Raw genomic sequence first — 21,951 nt, 5'->3', positions numbered from 1 at the left:
TTCCCAACCACCGGGCTTCACCTCCAAGAATGTTCTGTTTTCCTCAGCAAAAGTCCCCGCGGCGCATCCACGCACACTGAAGCCCAGATGCTCGCCCTCTCCGCCGACATGGACGACTCTTCGTCGCTGCTGGATCTGCTGGAGTGCTCGGTGTGCCTGGAGCGCCTGGACACCACGGCCAAGGTGCTGCCGTGCCAGCACACCTTCTGCCGCCGCTGCCTGGAGAACATCGTCAGCTCCAGGAACGAGCTCCGCTGCCCGGAGTGCCGCATCCTGGTGGACTGCGGGGTGGACGACCTGCCGGCCAACATCCTCCTAGTTCGCCTCCTGGACGGCATCAAGCAGCGGCCCCAGCGAGGGAGCGCAGGAGGCGGAGGCGGCGGACGGCAGTCTCTAGTCGGTGGTTCGCTGCATGGGTACGCAGCCGGGATATCCGCCTCCCCTCCGGGAACCGCAGTCAGAGAGCTGCCCGTGGCCACCAGGAGCTCCCCTGTCAAGGTTTGTCCCTTTCCCGTTCATATGCACGGCAAGCGCTGGTTTTGCCAACGCAGAGCATTAGTACTTTTCTTATCCTTTGAACATGCAGTACAACGCACAACTTTATGGAGTTCATGCTGTAGAAACAGAAACAAAGTTCTTCAACAGGCAGATTCTGATAGTAACCGCAGCACCGAGTTCCCCCCCCTACAGTTGGATGTTCAACTCGCAAAAGCTAGAGCATGAGTGTGATGTGATCAGGAAATCACAGCGCCGTGCAAGACAAACCGTGTTTTCACATTTTAGCTACATTACCACCACAATCTGATGTGTGTCCCTGGGACTTGACGTGACAGAGCAAGTGCTTGACTGGAAAGTGGAAGGAAGGGATGCATAGTTTTTGACCCTATACGTAAAAAAATACTGTACAGTAAGGTGGCGGCAGCATCATGCTGTGGGCTTCTTTTCTTCAACAGAGAAAAGGCAGCCTGTCAAAGTCCAGAGGACGATGGGTGATTCAGGGCAACGGCGGAAGAAAACCAGTTAGAGGGTGGAACATGTTAGAAATTGGGGTGGAAGTTCATTTTCCAGCTGGGAAACAAAAAAAAAAAGATACAGAAAAAGCATAATGGTTCAGGTCAGGGCTGTCAAACTCCAGTCTTTGAGGGTCCTAAAACCTTTAGATGTGTCCCTGGTCCAACACAACTAAACCAAATGGCTGATTTTTTAAAAATAAAAAAAAAAATATATATATATTCAATTCAGTGGTATTTAAGCAGGGACACATTTAATAATACGTAATCAAAACATATTGCACCTTTCAGGACAATTATCAGGAAGTGCTGTACGGAAGAAAACTAAAAACAAAAACAAAAAACACAACCGTCAACACACTGAAATGGTTCATTAAAAGCAATTGTAAAAAGATGAGTTTTTTTGTTGTTGTTTTTTTAATGATCACTTTTCACTATTTGAGCTTAAGCTATTTTGCGATGAACGGTGCTGTATCAAAATAGCTTGTAAAGACATCCCCCAAAAGACTTGCAGCTGTAATTGGATAAAAGCGTTGACTCAGTGGCTGACTGGAAATGCGAGATACAATTAATGGGATCTTTATTTATAAATATAAAAAAAGAAAGGCATTATCATCTTCCCTCCACTTTTTAATTGTAACACTGTTTTGTGTGGATTAAATACATTAAAAGGTGGAATTTGTAACATCAGAAAATGTGAACTACTGTATAAGACTTTTCCTTGACATTGTATGATGATGGTCTCTTTCCTGCCTTTGAGTTGAGATCTATGAAAATGGACTAATCTGAGAGAGAAGAATAAGGCTTCTCTGTAAGGATGGACCATAAAGGTCAGTGTCAGTATGAGGTTTCATTTCCCACACTCAGACAGAGTGGAGTGGGAGTCATGTTTACTTCCTGTGCAGTGCATCCAGTGCATTGTCTTGTGGCTTCGGCGTGTTGAAGAATGTGGCTGCAAATGTGGCGGTGAGACGGCACAATGTGATATGAGCTGCATTGAGCTGCAAAAATGTTTATTGCTCCCCCCCCCCCCCCCCTTTAACAACAAGTCATGTTCTTGTGATGAGTTAGAAATATTCAAGGCCATTGATTGTATATGTCAGTGAAAATAATACATGCATGGCTTTGTCAGTTGTAATTAGCGATGCATCTATTAGTCGGCCGTAGATCGTCCATTTTTTTTCTTCGATGAGCTTTGATGATTGCTAAGTCACGGTGAAAACTCTGATCTTTTTCGCTATCCAAGAAATGCTTACATATACTAAGAAGTCTTTCTTCAAAACTAAGAGGTTCCACCATTTTCAGGCTATAAATGCATGAACCAATAGCATGTCATTTGCTTTACTTTCATTTGAGGTAGATGAAAATCAAAAGCTACAAGCTACATGGCGTATGGTTTGAGGCATAAGGGAGGTTAATCTTGTAGTTCCTTCATTATCTGTTGCAGTCATTATCTGTTGGATGCCGCTATCAAAGAACCTAGAGAACATTGATCTCTTTATGTGCTATAATGAAAACAAAGTAGTCAAAACTTGAATCCGCAGCTAAGAGCATTAAAAAAACAAAACAGTTTTGGCTGATCTGTGCATCTTTTTTTAAATCTTGAACAACAACAACAAATTGTAGTGCTAAAAGCATACTAAGTTTTCGTTGTGACCCAGTGAGGGGGCTGCGATGGATTCTTGGCGATGTAAAGGCATTGTATTTAGCTCTCTTACCCCCCAACTCTTGCTCTGTAGCTGACTTGTCAGGCATGCCAGCAATTGATTGAAGCAGTGTAGCGTTCTGCTGTGATGAGGTGCGGCAGCAGCAGCAGCAGCAGCAACACCAAGAGTCATTTATTCATCACAGTGAACATGAATCCAAACAGGACTTTAGTTTCACTTACAAAAGGAAAATTAAAGGGTAAACATAAGATGAATCCAAACAGGACTTTAGTTTCACTTACAAAAGGAAAATTAAAAGCGAAAACATAAGGTTTGACCAGGTTGTAGTTGCTGATACATAAGTATAGTCTTCTGTGTGTTTCAAGACCATTTAAATTTACAGATAAATGTTATAAAAAAAAAACTTCCACTACTTTCATTTTTTATGAAGCTGCTTTAGGATTAAAGGGATATATCCTATTTTCTGAAGTGTTTAAACTTTAAAGTTTGTGGTTCACGTGGACACTCTTGAAGGGACCTTAAACATTGCGGTGTTTATTGTGCAGAATTTGATGATTGTTTTCACCTAAAATGCAGTTAAGAGGTAGTGCAGCTCCTCTGATCTCCCTGTATGAAACATACACTGACAATGGAACATATAAAGTTTTCCTTGTCTCAGTAACTGTCTGGTATAAATATAAGGCTGGGGGAAAAGCAAAAGAAAATTGCATATGTATAATTAACACCATTGTATTGGGTGTTACACCATGTTTCTCTTCTGTTGGGTAGATAGTAGAGGCGCACCAATATATTCAACTCACAACACAAAATTATAGTTTGGGTTATCAAGAAACGATCATGATCAAATGAGTCATTAAAAACAAAAACACCAAAAGAAAGTTCAGAAATACAGGCTAGCTTTAGCATTGATAGTGGCTAACAGCTAGCCCGTTGCACTATTCTCTCATTTGCAAAATGCCGGTGCAAATTCTCAGTTATTCACAAAATGTTTTTATCTTGAATGTCCAAATTTCTTTGTTTTACCCAAGCAGGCAACTATGACCTCACAGCTGCAACTCCTGAACTACTTCCCTTCTTATGTTAAAATGAGTCTCAAACAAACATACAAAGTGACAAGCTCTACCCTCTATCATAATTCTTGGTTACACTTACTTCAGCAGACAAAGTTACATGATGTAAGCAACTAGATAGGGGTTTCAGGAGACAGAGTTTTTCTTTAGCAAGAAAATTTGTGGCAAGTTAATTTTGGAAGATATCTTGTCATAAGATCTCTTTACACCCATATTAGTCACATGGCCTTACTTTTTTTCAATTCCAACCACCCATTCACAATCCCTGTGTCTTTAATTGTGCTCTGCAACCTGACAAAAGTCAAAAAGGCTCTTGATTTAGTGCCTGTATCACCGTTAGGATGTTTTTTGAGATTGGAGCCGATGTAAGAAGTCCAGTTAGCTGTTAGATCCGGCCACTGGGACCATCAAATTTGGATTCATATTAAGTAGATACCATGCGAGTTACCGACTACATAAGATCTCTTTACACCCATATTAGTCACATGGCCTTACTTTTTTTCAATTCCAACCACCCATTCACAATCCCTGTGTCTTTAATTGTGCTCTGCAACCTGACAAAAGTCAAAAAGGCTCTTGATTTAGTGCCTGTATCACCGTTAGGATGTTTTTTGAGATTGGAGCCGATGTAAGAAGTCCAGTTAGCTGTTAGATCCGGCCACTGGGACCATCAAATTTGGATTCATATTAAGTAGATACCATGCGAGTTACCGACTACATGTAAGATATTTGCCACTTGTACTGTTTTAACAGAACCCCACTTCAAAATTTGAAACTCTTTATCACACATGTAAATGATAAAATATAGAAAACACAGACTAATGTCTTCGTTGTGGCTGTTCTGTTATTTGGGAAGCACTCAAGTGTGGACTTAGCTTTTATTGCCTCACACACAAGTGTACACACATGCCTATAACTCAGTAACCCCTCTGCAATGGCCCGCAGTCCCTTTGCCCAAGAAGTCTCCTCTAGGCACTCTGGGGACTGAGGCTTCGTGATAAAAGCGCAAATTAATCTCCTCTAAGATGTGGGGATGTGAGCATGCCCATGCGTCGTGGTTTGTAGATCCCTAGGCGTATTTTTAAATCAGTCAACTCCGTCTTTGTGTGAAACACTTATTGAAAATGACCATGCATACAGACACAGTTCACGAAGGAGTCAGACAGGTGAAAAACAAAGCAATCTGAATCAAGTGTGAAGGTTTGGAGATGAGAATGGATGTGTTGCCATGGAAAGGAAAGCAGAGGAAAGGCATGCTGAGTCAGCAGCGTGAGCAGCTATTCCTCCAGCTGTGCTCCTTTACCCTCTTCTGCAGACGCTATGCTTTGACCAGCGAAAGTCTATCAAAGCAGCAATGACGAAAATACAGATCTTACATAGATGATGCATAACTTAATGTGGTCTTTTTAAGGTCCGCTATCATTCTCATTTAATTATTTCTAAGTTATTTGTGCTTTTCTAAGTGAACCTTTCAATCTTACTTCAATTCAGTTCATTTATATTGCACCAATTAACAACAAATGTCATATCAAGGCACTTTACAAAGTCAGTTATACATATTGGTTGAAAAATATAGATATTTAAGGAAACCTGGCAGATTGCAACGAGTCATTGACTTGTAGCATGTACACCTTTTGGATGAGGATGTAGCAACAGCGGACAGTTGTCTGCATTGTCGTCACTTTGCAGCAACCCCTCATACCGAGTATGCATGTAGCGACAGTGGAGAGGAAAACTCACCTTTAACAGGCAGGAACTTCCAGCAGAACCAAAACCAGGCTTAGTGTGAACGGCCCTCTGCCACAACCGACTGGAGACAGAAAGAACGCAGACTGACCCAGAGGTACTTTCTATGTGGGATAAAAGCAAAAAGGTAATTAGGGCAGTGCTAGCTTCTCTAGTGGCTTCATCTAGGAGAGCAGCACAGCTAAGCAGATAAGCTCTGAGCCAGTTTTCAAGTATAGAGGATGAAGGAAACAAATACAGTTAGTCACAGTAAAAGCTCAACCAATCGCTTTTTGCAGGAGAGAAACCGGGTTAAACTCTGAAAGACAGGGCTATTTGAACAATAAAAATACCCTTAGTAATCTTTTTAATGACTAAATCTCTTATTGACATTGCATAATGCATTTCTTAAAATTTTATGTGAATGAGCCAGTGAACAAACACTCTGAAAAACCTTAGTTATGATCGACTTGATCAGATTGAACAGTCACGGAGATAGATTTCACTTTTTAATCTTCCTTCTTATCATTCACATCCAAACAGGAAAGCAAATCAAAATTGTGGGTAGCAAGAAAAAAACAAAACAAAAAAAAAGCAAACCTTGGCGTTAAGTAGACTTGTCAGATGCTGGTCCCCCTGAGAGGAGGCTGTGTATGAGGTGTGTGAGTGAAAATGGACTGCAACGCAGCGATCTTACCAGTGTGAGGCAGGAGGAAGGAAATTAGAAGTGCATCCAGTTGAGTTGGGATGCTGGGGCTTCATTCCACTACAATTCTCCTGGGTGCAGTGGGGGTCAGAGAGCAGTGCTATAAGGAAAGCAATCACAGACACCGCTAATGCAGCTGAGAAAATCAGCTTTGGGGTAAATGAGATAGATATCAGAGCAGATCTGGATGGCCCAGATTCCTAAGAAGAGATATAGACTTGTGATTAACTCAGGGTAGGCTTTTGTGTACCAGAGTGTCTTATTGTAAAAGGTCAAAGCATTCAGTTAGGGGCATTGCCTGGGCAGTTAAAAATCTTTATACAGTGCCCTGTAAATGTATTCATGAATATATTCCCTTTTTGTTCAGATTACAAAGACAAACATGAAGGCATTGTATTGAGATATTGTTCACTACTAACACATTTTTTGTCATTTCCTCTTTGTAAAAAGGCTTAAACATAGTCTGATTGGTTTGAGACAATCAGTTATTTCCCCCTGTTGCCAAACATTCTCAGTTTACTTAGGTATGGACTTTGACTGAGCCATGAACAGGCTTTGATCTAAACCAGTCAGGTGTAGCGCAGAATGTTTTAGGAATACTACTGGGGAACCCGATATTCAGCCTGACAGTACCTTGAGTACCTTTCAAAAACCTTTATTGAAAAAGGTGAGTTGTGGCGGAGGAGGCTGTGAGGCAGGGATGAGCAGGGAACCAGAAGATGCAGGTAGTGTTGTAAGCAGAACCAGGGCAGGAGAATCAGACCCACCCGTAGTTGCTGGTAGAGATAGACTTAAACTGAATCATGAAGGCAGGAGCTGACCAGAACAGAAGAGCTGAGCACGAGCAGAAATTCAGAGTCCAACAGGCTGAGCACACAGAAAGTGGGCGTGACAAGGCAACAGTGCACATGAGGCGAGACGAGACGTTCTGGCAGTGAGCGGATGAACGAGGCAGGTTTAAGTAGTCAGGGGTACAGGTGAGCAGAGTTGACTCTAATTGACTGCAGCAGGTGGAGCTGATCTGGTCGTGAGTGGCAGCAGGGAGATGGCTAAGCTGATTGGACAGAGGCTGATAGCTGAGAGGTGACAGAGAATTCATTTCTGAATTACATCTCCATCCAGATGATGGCGGTAATACACTTAGTTTGTAAACTGCCAGAAAACACTATAGCAGAAGAAGAAGAAGATACAGAGCAGGTTCCAGAAAAGTCCAAACAAAACAAACAAGAACCCTAAATCACGACAGAATGTATGTTTAGAGCCATTGTCCTGCTGAAAAGCGAGCCTCCGTTACTTTGTCCCTGACCCGTCTTCTTGGTTTCCTGTTCTCCCTGATGCTATTTGTATATTCAGTGATGTTCTCCCACAAACCTCTTAGATAGGGCTACTTGATATAAGGACAAAAAAAAACAATAGTCAATAATATTGGTTGTGATGACCGTATGTCCTGGAATAAAAATAAACAAATACTTATATGTCTTTCTCTTTCTGGTTTATTGCAAACGTAGAACTGATTTAGATAATGGGGGGAGGGGGGGATTTCCATGTAATATTTCCAATTAAATAGCATGTTCTTATTGAAAAAAGTTGTATCGGGATAGTTAAAAAATATATATATTTACAGAAAAATGTAAAAAACAAATTAACCAAATATCACAGCACAAATTATTGACAGGCAGAGAATGAATATGATATAATTATTTATTTAGCTAGTGGTAATTGTTTTCCATGCAGTCCTTTGTGATATTGATATTGTGCATACTTATATTATGATGATGATAAATTTGTTATATATCATGTAGCCTTACTGCAAGGCCTTCAAATAATAGTTTTATTAAAAATGAGATTTAATACCAATTCTGCATAATTTTAATAATCATTCAGTACTTCTTGTTTGTCTATCACATAAAATTCCAATAAAATACATTTATGTTCGTAGCTGCTGTGTGAGAAGATGTGAAAAATTAAAAGAAGTTTGAATACTTCTTCAAGGAATATGCTGCCAACATAATCTGCCGGTCTTCTTAAAAAAGCTAGTCCACTCGGGTTGGTTAAATCTAAATAAACGAGACATATTTTTCTACTCTCTCCTAATAAGTCGTCATTCAGTACAGGGTATTATGTCGGTCTCAGTTTTCAGAGACTTGTGTAACATCAGTACAAGGCTTAGCTTTCTTAGCAGATGGGGCTTTATTTAGTACTGATGCCAGCAGTTTATTGTTTTTTATCCCTGATAGCCTTGAAGTGTGTTTGTTTGTTTCTATGCTAGCAATCCTGAAAACCTGTTACAGGATTTTAGTGAAATTTGGTTAGCTATTAGCCCACAATCTTACGACGAAGCTCTTCTTAGGTGGAGCCCGTTTCAACATTTTGTTTTTTCCTCCTTATAGTACCATTTGCTGTCAGCAAACTGTCAAACATTTACCACAGGCGTGACACATTTCATGGCCAACAACCATGACAGAGGTGGATGTTTTCAAAGTACTTTCCGCTCTTTGCATTTGTTTGGCGACACTCTTCACGGGGAGCTGTCATTTCAGTTCAATATACTTTTATTTTCCCCATGGGGGAAACTTGTTTTGGGCAAGTGAAGCTGCACTAAAAGTAGATATATAAAAAAAATTGTGCAAGTCTACAATCAAATATCAAAAGTAAAATAAAGTTTGACAACAATTTTGGATTTATAAGACTAAGAACAGAGGGCACCCTGCGCACTAAAACTATCCAAATCATAATGTGTGATTGAAAAGTCAAATATAGCAGCAGGTGATAGGATTTGATACCTGCCCCACTCTTGTTTTGCATTTTTAATGGGGCACAAAGGAATTTTTAAATGGTTTAAACTACATTTTGCCAGCCTGTTTTTCTAACCTAAAGGAAAAATCTCATTGTCATAATGGAGAATATTTGTTTTGGTGTGTATTTTTCAGCACTTATTTTTTAATTAGTATCTGGATGGCCCAACCATCTTTTCACTGATAAGTTTTGCACTAGTTTTAATTTAATGGGAGACAGGGCTTGAAATTCAAGACGGGATGGCAGGTTTTGCGCATTATATAACTTTTTCCCGCAAATATAGTTCATATAATGCCAGCCAACCTACAAGGTTTCAACACTATTAACCGTAAGGTAAACCAAACATGGTCCGCTGGTTAAAATGTAAATCCACTGTTGCATCAGCTGAGGGAGAACCCGTTCCCAAAAAAGAAAACAGGAAAGAACTGCTGGCGGCGCTGAAGCCAGTGATGTTGGGAATGACCCGGATCCTCCGACAGGTAGCACCGGTAACGTTACGAAGCAGCCCAAAGACAAGTTTCAGACTAATTGGCTGCAAATATATCCATGGCTGGAACACAATAACGATGAAATGAACTGCTTTATTTGTAAAAAAGTCCACTTCAGTGGCAGCGTTTCTGATACAGCAGCAGTGAAAAGAAAACAAGAGGCAGATTCAGCAAAAAAAAAAAAAAAATGTGATGGCTAAAGGTATTGAAAATGCACAGTTGCAATGTGAAGAGGAAATGAAGGGGCCTCTAAAAACGTCCTACTTTATTGCAGAAAATTAATTGGCCAAAGAAAAGTTTTGCCATCTGGTTAAATTAATTGTAAGGCATGGAGTGTTCCGCTTTTAAAAAAAAGCTTCACACAGAGACATCAAGCTTATGGTAGTTACCTTAATGAAAAAGGAATGGACTGAAATTATTACGTTTGTTTCCTCCTTTGACTCCTGCGTTATTAAGGGAAAGAAGTGAATAGAGGAGAACAAACAGGGAACAGAGGAGACAAGAGAGAGCCACCTATGATGACAACTAGGAAGGAAGAACGTGACAGGAAACTAAAGCTGCATATTATCTAAGGCATGAGTAGGACAGTGTAAGACCTTCTTTTAGGCGCATAGATATTACCCCCCCCCCACCCCGAAAAAGAGGTGTATAAATCCCCCTCTGCAAAGATTGTAAGGGGAGAATTCCCCCTATTTAGAAAACTGAATTTCAGGCTCTGGGGATAGCTCATTTAGTTGCACTGGCATGTTTCAATAGCAAGCCTGTATACCGAAATGTAATAGGTTCTCCAGCACTGCCCTAGTAGAAGACAAGCATGACTTTTGACTAACCCCATGGATTCCTCAAAAGAAGTACATCCTTTGCTGTAGTTTGGTAACCTTGCCTGCGAGCTGAGTTCTTGCGGTATTTGTGCGTTCACAAACACACGAGAATCCATCTTGTACCGCTCCCGCTTCAACCGTTTGTCACCGAACCAAAAATGGTTGCGGTATTGTGCTTTAAGGCGAGACATACCGGTGCGACGAAACCAAAGGGGCGGCTGAGCCCACAGCCGAACCAAAATAAACATGGCAGCGCAGGATGCTCCCATAGCTGCTGCTGTCACATATCAGTTTTGTAAGAATCCACTATTTTATCCTTGAAACAAGAAAAGCAAGAAGTCCTGTGACCAGGGTAACGGGTTGTGGTTTGTCATTGATACCGTGATTGGCTAAAACTAACCTTTGGTAGGTTGGAACTAGGTGGCGCTTTGTCCAATCAGCTCGGAGAGTTCTGCTGCATGTCTCTCCTTTCCCCAAACAGATCCGATGGGAGCCGTCCCAGATTGATAATGTGCAGAACGTAGAGCGCTACACATTTTCAATATGGCTGGCCAGGTTAGTAGTTAGGAACACAGATTGTCAATATGCTTGTTTTCAAGAGAATGTTTTCTCTATATAGACCACCAGGTAGTTGTAGGAGCTCACTTGACTGGACTCATTTTCATGAATTAAAGTGGTCACCAGCTGCTTTGGGGTCGAAACAATTTCTTCTGTCTTTTTTGTTTTTTACATTTATGACAATTTATGTCGATTACAGTCACACCACCATACTAAGTTGTTGATTTCTGAAAAATAGGATGAACTTGTTGCTATCTGTACTGTAACCGGACTGAGGACTGCTGTGTCATCGTAACATTTAAGGACAGAGTTACTGGAAAACGTGCTCACACAGTCACTAGTGTGTAATGTGTACTCTGTGGTGCACCTATGCTGGACGTCTTTGGGTCAGAGAGAGTGATTAACCTTCACCTTCTGAAAGCAACCTCTCAGAAATTATATGAACCGTTTAATGATGAAAGGGTTGATATTCATGGTGACTATTTTCTGAATCAGTCGAGGAGGTTGTAATTTACTAAAAGCTAAACTAAAATCAACAATGAGTCAATGAGCATAGGTATCGCAGTCATCCGGATACCTGAGTGAGTGAGGCTGATTACAGCATCTTCAGCACCTTTATTCTGCCTATATGTAAACTGCTATGGGTCTAGCAGTTGGTAGAAATCCGCTTTTAACATGGACACCATGTATCTTTCTAACCATTTCATCACTACAGAAGGGAAGTGCTATTAGTCTGTAGTCTTTATTTTCCTACAGACACAACTTCTTTGGAACAGGTGTAATGTTTTTGTTTTTTTCCAGAGGGAGGTAAGGGTGAATGAGTCCAGTGACTTTTGAACAACAGGGCGCCAAGCCGGTGTTATCTCATTTGCAAAAGTATTAAAATAATCTGCTGTGATTAAGTGCTTTCTGTGGGGGTTTCCTTGTTGGTTATGGCTTTAACAGACCTTCATAATTTCTTGGAATTTACTGAAGGGAAATTTTCTTCACTTGTGTCCTTCTGTCTCTTCCTGGCCTCCTTAAGCAGTTGAATTAAATCTTTTTTTGTGTGTGTGTTGCTGAAGGCTTGTTTGCCTTAATGTCTTTCATAATGTTTGGTTTGTTAGTGGGGAAAATAATAATGTTTTTTTTTAGCAACAGTGTATCAACACATAATTGTGTGTAGTTACTTACTAGTTCAGCTGCTTCATCTATATTTGACCAATCAGTCCACAAGAAGCCTCCTCTTAGGGTCTCCATTATGTTCCTTCTTCACATAGTCGCCTGTTTTAACCTGAGGTTTGTTGCATTTCAGCCTTGGCTGACATGTGAGAATCAAATGCAGTGTTGTGGTCAGAGTTTTCCCGGAAGAGGAGGGGATTTGGTACTGTAGCCATTTTTTTGTAAATTGTCATAAATGGTATCCAAAATGTTACTGTCCCTTGTATTACACGGAATATATTGTTTGAATACAGGAAGGAATCGTGGAAATCTCCTAGAATGAAGGTCTGGGCTCCTGGTGTCCTTTGGAGCTGCTGGTGGACATAGTCTGCTTTGCAGGTCGCAGCTCTGGCACCGTCGCCCCTGGGTGACACATACACGGCAAGGAAGACCATATTTCCAAACTCTTGTGGGAAGTAAAAGGGTCTTGTGCTCAAACACAGGACTTCAACACTGGCGTTGAAGGTAGCTTCCCCTCACAATGTAGCACTTGCACCAACTGTCACGCACAAACACACACACACACACACACACACCCCTTCCGCAGCTCTTTCCTGACGAATCGCCTATGTCAGCACGGACAAGAGAAAACCCCTCGATTTCAACCAGGGAATTAGGAATATCCCCGTGAAGCCATATTTCTGTGAGTACCAAGACATTTGACTCACAGTACTTGAAACATTATCTGCCATTGAGTCAGAGTTTATCTATTTGGCGTTGAAGTGACTGCGCATTACAGAGAATCACGGATGGGCGGGAAAGCTTGGACCACTGCTGGGTCAGTCACCCCCCGTCTAACTCTTTTCCGTTAGCGAATGCCGACCATGCTTAACTTTGACAGCCTTGGGCAGATCAGGTGGGGCAAGTCCTGCGTAGCGCATTGACAGCTGCGCCAGCGTCTCCACGATGTACGTCAGCCGAACAGGACACGCTGGGATGGTTTGACAGTTTGTCAAGAAGTTCCACAGTAATCCAGTTCGGTAACACAGCTTTGAATAAAATCACCATTCGGGGCTCGCACCTGTAAGCCAACAGAGCAGCGCCGCACAGGTCTTTGATGAACAGATCAAATAGAGTGCAATGTATTTATAGATCAGTCTACACAGCGATGATCTCATTTTTTCCCTGTACCGGGATGTAGCAAAGTTTATTTTTGAACGATGTGCTGCAGTTCTGCTTATCCCACAGTGTGACTAACAACTATCAACAGACAATAAAAACGTTCACCTGCCGAGGTTGCTTCCTACTGGCAGATTGTTTTGTGCAACTGTTTTGTCCTTGTGAAGTCTGTTCAGTGGGAGGCTTGAGGATTAGATAATCCGTCCATTATACCTACATGACTACAAAATATCCCTCAAGGGTAGGGCTTCTCAGAGTTCTTATTACAACTAACAGTAAATACAAAAGTTTTCAAGTAGTCATTTTTTTTTCAGCATGTCATGGATTATAACATGCTGAGACCTGTCTTCAGTTCATTCAGTCTGCAAAACAACAAGAGAGACCAAGACTTAGAGCAGATAACATAAAGGCTCAATGGAGTACAGCAAATGCTACCAGAAGGAAACCATAGTCTCCAGGGAAATGCTGATGTTTTAGTAACGCTGCTTATATAAATTATTAATACCTTACTTATGGGTTATAATAATGTGTATGCGATTCTTATATCTTCTTACATTATAGTTTATAAAGAGATATCAGAATTAATTATCAGTAGGTCTAAGCTTTAATGAAATTGCAGAGGGGAAATTGTCTACAAAATTCTGATCTCTCGTTGCTGCTTTTTAGCGCTACATAGCTAGTTAGCTTGACAACATTTTCCTTAGTGCTAGTAACCATATATCTACGGCACTCTTCAAAATTCTTCAACAATATATTTTGCATGAGATGAAAGTATTTCTTTTCAATCGGATCCATACGTCTTAAACATTTTATGATTATAGTAATTAATGTGAGTAAAAGGTGTGCAGTAGAGTCGTATCCTTGTTAGATACAGGCTAACTTAATGTGCCTTTCTACTATGGCAGCATGCGCTGTAGAGCTCCTTACTGGCACCGACAAGTACAAATTTGCAAATGTTTCATCTCCCAGCAATCACGTCAACCCAGCCTCAGTATCAGTGAAGAAAAACGCAGGGACTCGTTCCTGAGACTTGGAACACAGTTCCACCAGCAAATCAACGTCAGAGACAAAGTGTTCAACCTGTTCTTTTTCACACAAAGCAGTTTGTCACTAAGATCCCAACCCCTTTCCCCTTGATCTTCTCCCATACCTGTATTTACCTGAGGTAGACATGGCAACGCACGGGGTAACCACGGCAGCAATGACGCCACCTGCTTTCATCTCCGGAGTTACACTTGGCTTTGCGCTGTCATTCCCGGTGATTAGGCGGGGGGCTGTAAAGTGGACGTGGTCTGCCACGGATGCCTGTAATAATAATAATCCTTTGAACTCGTGTTTTTTTGAATCAGTGGCATAGACACAACACCGAAGAAGACACAAAGCCTAACTTCAACTCAGGATTAACTATATCCTTATCAGCATGACTTGTTTTCAGTAATTGTCAACTTCCTCAAAACAATATGTGGTACTCCTAACATTTTTTTGTTTGTTACCTCTATATCTGCTTAGAAACACATCCTCATTTAAAATCTGCTCGCAAGTTCATTCACTTTCATTAGCGTTGCAATCCGTAACTCTCCGCAGCAAATGACAAGCCAAACCTTTTTCTAGTCATCACCTTTGCGTCGTTTGCTCGCTTTATAAATATTCAACACATGCGTACTGTACTTGGACAGAAAAGCAAGCTAAATAGTCACACACAATTCAATTCCCTGCAGTGGAAGACTTTTGTCTTTTGACTCTCTTTTTTTTTCACTCTGTGTATGCACGCCAACGCAGATGGTTATAAATGAGCACACACTCTCGTAAACTCGTGCTTTTCGCTCGTTTTCCATCGCTTCTTTCTTTCTTTTTTCCGAGTGCAGAAATGTTTTTAATTTCAGTGTGACCACATAATGACCTCCTCCAGCACACATCTCACTCAGACATTCTCTCTCCGTCACACACATGATAATGTGTGCCACCACCATTATGAAGTTATGCTTTGTGCCTCTTGGGACATCTCTGCTGTTTTCTTACGTGTGTGTGTGTGTCTGTCAAATCTGTATGTGTTGTTGTTCCAGTGTACATACCTCCGGTTCCATGCTTGTACATTTGTTTCTCAGTTGTGCGCTGTTGTGTTTTAAATGTTTCCATATGAAGCTGCAATATTCATCATCTGCTTTATGAAAACAAAACAAAAAATATGCAAGAGTAACTAGTTTTGAGATGCACAGATCAGACTTATGGGGTCAGCTTTAAACTGCCATTTCCAATATCTCCTGGATAACTGTAATTAAGATATATTTTTTTGTCTTTCTGGTCTGTTCTGAGCATCGTCTCTTAATGATTTGTTGGCACGGTTAAAACGGTTGGCCTCATTTAAATGTTTGCCCTCTCACGCATTCAATAAAGAAAGTAGACACTTGACTTGGCGTTGAGATTCCTAAAAGGTTTCCAACTTTCCTAAACGTTTCAAGATGTTCCATAACAGATTGAAGTTTAGTTTTAGAAAGAATAAAGCAAAGCTCCTTTGGTCTAATACTTTCGGCCTGCCAGGAATCTGCCGAAGTGGGCAGTGGGTCAGTTTATCCATCACCGATTTGTCTAAACTTCCCTTGGGGGGTTACAAATCGACAACCTGTGGCAGATAGCTCTGTTTTTTCGACCTTATAAAGTTGGGTTCAAAATGATGAAAGGTTCAGTGTAGAAAAGGCAAAGGAAGGAAATAACTGTAGGTCTTTGTTGTGGCAGCCTGAGTGAGCAGCCAGCATGCCTCTGTAGAGAAATAAGTTTCCTTCTATGCCTTTTTATGCCCTCTGACTGGATTTCCAAGCACTTCATACATTTGAAAACAGCTAACTTTGGATATTTCTTCCTTCGGTAACTACCCCAGCGGTATTGTTGTTAGAGTTATCTTCGAGGCTTGGTTCAAGTGCATTCACTGTTGGAAAAAGATCAGATTTTTTTTCCCCTGAGCTGGTTAACGGTCAAGGCGAGTTCAGCTGAAAAATAAAATGTTTTTTTTTTCTGGATTAGTTTCTTTTAAGGTCTGATGTTAACCTGTGATACAGCTGCAATCAACACCTATTTAGTAGACCATTACTGAATGACTAATAAGCAAGCATTGTTTTTTTTTTAGTTATGCTAAACGATAAAAGAGTATTGTACAGTATTGTTATCGCAACATCAATCCATGCATTGTTCTCCCTATCATGGTTTGTCAATATGCAGCACAAGCGTTATCCAGTTTGTTTCTGTCCATACTGCTTAAATCTGCTTGAATTAATCTTGCAGCTTTTGCCCAACTAATACAGATATGAAACTGGACAGTGGTAGACCAGGCAAGATGGTGGATTAGGACAGCTCTATAGGTAGGGAGAAATTGAGGTGCCGTGTGTGTGTGCGCGCCTGTGTGTGTGTGTGTGTGTGTGTGAAACTGCTATTCCCACGGGTGTACCCAGATGCACAAATCCACACATTACCACACACATACACGTTAGGTTAAGGGTAACCCCCTCCCACCCCCAACCTTCCCTCCCAGCCTTTTGGTTACTGTGGAGATGGAGGTGAAAAGTCACCGGTCAATGGTCGAACCAATATTTGAGAGACAAAATGTGTTATCAGTAGAGATCCACCAAACCCTAACCCCATTTGGATTTTCTAAAGGCTGTGACACAGATTTTTTTAAAACTTTATTTTAATTGAACATTTTAATTGAACCAAACATTAAAATACAATAAAACAAAAGAAAGAAAATGTGCATGTCTTTGAAAGAGGTAGTAGTTTTGAATCCAAAAGAAAATTAAGGTTGTCTACCATCAGTCCTAATGACTTTCTCGGACATTAAGTGACACAGATGTCCACGTAAAAACTTTTTTTCTGCACATTTCTAAATACCTCATATCCTTGTGAAATCTTGTATTGGAAATTCATTATGTATCACTGCTAGAACGGCTTCTAACGATCCGAGAAGCCTTTTCACAAGGTTTAAGAGTGTGTTGATGGGAATGTTTGACTATTGTTCCAGAAGTGCATTTGTGAGGTTAGACACTTACGTTGGATTTGAAGGTGTTCTGATTCCCCTGCTTATTTTCTTCTCCCGGATCCGTTGCAATTCTCTCTTCTGTTGCCTCCAATTCCTCTCTCTCTCCCTTTCTCTCTCTCTCTCTCTCTCTCTCTCTCTCTCTCTTCCTCTCCTCCTTCATCACTAACTTTAACCTTAGATGTCTCACCTGCATGACAGTTTCCCTGATTTCAGACAATTGAGCATATTTGCCAGAATTATTGAAGCAGAGACATCAAGCCAGGTGCGCATATACAGCACAATGCGTATATTTCATCTTAAAATGAAGCGTAGAAGAAGATTTCTTCTAAATACATACATTTTCGTGTGAATACTGTAACGTTCCGTTATGACACCCAAGCACCAGACCGATGTTTTGCTGCTAACACTTTATTTTAGGACGAACAGAACGGCACAGCTTTCACCCCGACAGTCCCCTGAACCACCACTCCTCCCCCCAGAAGCCACACATTTCTTCCGGTATTACCCCAAAGCAACCTAACTTAAAGAAACAGTAAGTGTGCAACAGCACTTAGCAATAAAGTCTTATACGGATGGTTATGATACATTTTTATTTATTTATTAAGTTGACAGTTTTTGATTTAATCTTTATAAAGGAAATGTTTATTTACACGTTTTTATGGTGGGGGGACCGCCATTACAGTTTTCATCTCGCGCACCACACTTTGGGAGTCCCTTATATCCCTCATATAAGTAAGAAATGCAGCTGCTTCGCTATGGAGACACATTATATGATGCACACTACGCTTTGTTCTTGACCAAATCCAAGTGTACAAAGTTTGGAGGTCTGCTGAATAAAGTTGATGAGCTCTGTTCACTATCGATCTGCTGACACCCCTCTGTGGTTTTAAGTGGCCTCTCAATTCGAGGCTGGGTTGCTGTCATTACCAATTGCTTGCACTTTGTAATAATACCGCTAACAGTGGGCTGTGGAATATTCAGTCGTGAGGAAATTTCAAGAGTGGCCCAGTTGCAAATATGGCATCCGTTGACGGTACCACGCTGAAATTCACTGTACTCCCAAGAGCGACCCGTTCTATCACCAATGTTTTCACTGGCGGTCTGTATGCTAAGGTGCTGGATTTGAAAAACCTGTGACCGTGGAAGTGAATTTAAACCCTGAATTCAATGGTTTAGGTGGGTGAGCCAATACGTTTGGCAATGTAGTGCATGTGGCAAGAAGAAAACAACCTGATACGCTACAGGGAAAAGCAGTTGTTGAGTGTCTTATTGTGTGTTGTAGCCTCTATTGTCGCGCCATCTAGATTTTTGTCTTGGTTATATATGTTCAGAAAGCTCAAGTTACATAGCGCTGGATTATAAAACTGTCCACCATAAGGCCAAATTAGTTCTTTTTGCTCCTATTGGACGCTGTCGCAATGTAAAATTACCCAAGTTGGTCTCAAAGCATTTTTTTATTACAACATAGGGAAGGTGTTACAAGTTACACTTTGTGACCACGGCATTTCTTTTAATGATGTGAAGACTCTCGTAACTCCTAAAGCGCCATGCAGCGAAATGTGTGCATAACAGATAAAGTTCCACTAGTGCGGCGCTCGAAGAAGTGGAACGGTTCTCTCGGGAGATGGGTGTCGTAGAAACTCAAGGTGTTTTCTCCGGGTGTCACACAGTGCAGCAGCACGCGCGCGCCTGTGAGCGTGTATGTGCAGTTTTACATCACTCCTGTAATATATTTCAATTCTTTTCACTTATATTGAAGAAGTATCTCTTCCACCTCCTCCTCATCTTTCTGCGCTATGGAGAGATGTTGAAATGCGCCCACTGTGGATTTGGCAGGAAACAGAACCTTGGCTCGAGCTTAGTCAAGTGCGCGCACACACATACACACACACGCACACACACACACACACACACACACACACACTTACACACCCATATGAAGAGAATTACACCATGGCAGCGAATACAGGTCTTCTGTTTCATCAACCTGCTTTTCACACTCATAAATCTAAACTTCAGTTCATCAAGTGTTGTTTTTATAGGAACTTGTGCAATCATTTATTGCTCCTTTTTTTGAATAATAACCTATTGTTGACAAAAATGAACTGATACAACCTTAATCTAATGAAAGCAAATTTTCATATACAATCTGAGCCTCAAAATTATTGATTAGATCATATAATTATTCACCAGCTGAATCACTGAAGATGAAAAAAACAAAAAATAAATAAAATAAAATAGAGAGGAAAACAAGGTTATCCCGGGATTAGTGGAGGGACTTGTAAAAGGCTATGGCATGGTTTTAGTTTCTTTTCAAGGGATGAATGGTTATATTCTTCTCAGATGTTTGCTGTATTCATAAAGAATTACCTGGGGCTTGAGTAAAAACATCTGCAGTTATTTCAGGAGACTGATACATAGTGTTTGTTGCTGCAGCACAGCTGTGATCAGTTTGCCTCCTCTGACGCGTCTGCACTTTTTTTTTTTTTGCGTATCCGTAAACATTGAGCGCGTATGTTTTCCCTGACACATACTTGCGTGCGTGTGTGGTGGTTCGGTGGCGGTTAGTCTGTGCGTGCACAAGGGAGGATGTGTGTGAATTTATTTTTATTTATTTTTTGACTTTTGGAGCCCTGAAACCCATGTGGCTAAAATCATAAAAAACCCAAAATGTGCAGGGAAGGAAACGATGAAAGCGCACTTGTTTTTTGTGTGGTGAGATTTTGGCTTCGGCCCTGCTATGGGTGTGTGTTTCTGTGTTAGAGGGATCTGGCAGTTTTCTCCCTTCAGGATGCGGATTATGTAAGCAGAGAGAAGCGAGGTCAAACACCATTCTCCCAGCGGCCGCGCTCTGTTTAGACTGGGAACAATGGGAGCAAGGGTATGAACAAACTCCTCTGCTCCTTAAACATGAAAAAAAAAAAAAACTTTACACTCTCCAGAGACTCTCAGCTGACTGCTGTTCTTCCAGCCGGTGAAGAAGCTACTTTTTTTTTTCTTTTCTGTGCCTCATAGATCTGACATTTAACTCGTTTATTAAGCTTCACTTTATTAAACAGAGACGGAGCAAGACGAGAAGAGAATTCGATTTACTGGTCCATCTACAAGACTTAGAATATCACAAAAAAATCATGTATTTCTGTAATTGATTTAAAAGAATAACCTTTTATATTATCTTGATTCATCACACAGCTGTCATCTGTTTACCTATGTGATTTTTTTTTTTTACTTAAAATTCTGTGCACTGTACAGTATATGCAGTTAATGCTTGGTATGGCATGGAGGCAATCCCTTTCTGGCATTGCTGAGGTGGTATGGTTAAGAAGACCAATTAAAACAAATCAAATTGTTATTTTATGGTCATGTTACGGCCTACATAGTCATGAGGAAGGCTGCTGGCTTGATTGTCGTCCATCAGACAGTTAAAGTCCGCCTCCACGGGGAGGGTAAGCCACAAAAGGGCAGCGTCGTACCCAAGCATTTAAATGGAAAGTTGAGTAGAAGGAAATAATTGTGATAGAAAAATAAGGTTCACACGCAACTGGCAGAACTGCAGCCTTGAGAGGATTGTGAGCCAAAGCCCATTCAAGAGTTTGAAAGACGACTGTCAAGACGTGGATTGCGGCTGGAATTAGAGCTTTAAGAGAACTAGAGACAATTTCAGAAAGATCTTACCTGGGCTTGGAAGATAAAGGACAGGTAGAGTGGGGAGCCACATAAATTAATTTGTTTATCCTATGTGAAGTGGCCACGGTCATGGATGATTCAGTGAGTTATTTGCTGCTCTTTATCCACTGTTTTATCAACTCCAAAGTGAGCAGAGTCATCTAAGAGAGAAGCATTCGATGCTTTCCTTTGCTGACAGGCTTTACGGAGATTCTGTCTTCATTTCTTACCACCTGCCCTAACAACAAAAAGTAACAATAGGCGCCATAATGGCTATGCTGCCACTGTACTCGACCGACCCGCAAACTGAATTGACGTAAACCCCAAACAGAATCTCAGAGATATTGTCAAAAGGACGAGAGAAACCGAACCCAACAACACCGACAAGCTGAAATTTGCTCTTATAGCAGCCTGGGCTTCCAGGTTGAGCGGATTTTGTAGTTTGAGACAGTTTTACTGCATTTTGTGCAATGGATCCCTGAGTTTCTAATTTTATCAAGGTAATAAAAAAAAAGAGATTGCAAAAGAGTATCTGCAATTTCTCAATGGGCAGCTCTGAAAAATTGCACAGGGTGAGAGCAAGGTGTATTTATCTGCCTCCTACTGTGACTCATTCATCAATTTCACCTGGTTGGAACACTTAAGTTATTATGTGTGTGTGGGCATTATGAACAGCACAACTGAACACTGGCTGTGGTCCTGTGAGTGATTGCCATTGGTGCTGGTCTTAAAAAACAACAACAAAAAAAATAGATAGATAGATAGATAGATAGATAGATAGATAGATAGATAGATAGATAGATAGATAGATAGATAGATAGATAGATAGATAACTGCCTTCTCTTTGGTGAATTTGTATCATAACTGATCAGGAAAAGGTGACATCAGTTTTGACATTTTATTCATGTCCATCAGACCTGATGAAGTGTTGAATATAAAGTTTTGCAGTAAATACATAGTTGGAAGCACTGACATGCTTTATAAGCATGCTGCCTTGTGGAAAATGTCAAAACATCAGGGATTGAGTAGTTATTCACCAGAACTAAAACATTTTGGGGTATATCACTGTAATAGTGCTCTTGGTACATATACTGTATA

At 40.9% G+C, this 21,951-nt stretch overlaps 1 protein-coding gene across 1 annotated transcript in view; it reads left to right on the top strand.

Annotated features, from left to right (window-relative positions):
- The window catches only part of LOC105915872 (E3 ubiquitin-protein ligase SH3RF3), a 139,136-nt gene that overhangs the window by 277 nt on the left and 116,908 nt on the right, over nucleotides 1-21,951 (top strand). The window contains 1 exon segment of the mRNA XM_021309319.2: nucleotides 1-498. Within this exon segment, the coding sequence (XP_021164994.2) occupies nucleotides 1-498 (498 nt within the window).

This window comes from Fundulus heteroclitus, chromosome 7, assembly GCF_011125445.2.
Source record: "Fundulus heteroclitus isolate FHET01 chromosome 7, MU-UCD_Fhet_4.1, whole genome shotgun sequence".
Classification (NCBI taxonomy): domain Eukaryota; kingdom Metazoa; phylum Chordata; class Actinopteri; order Cyprinodontiformes; family Fundulidae; genus Fundulus; species Fundulus heteroclitus.
Note: the sequence above shows the minus strand (reverse complement) of the source record. Positions and strands in the feature narration are given on the sequence as shown.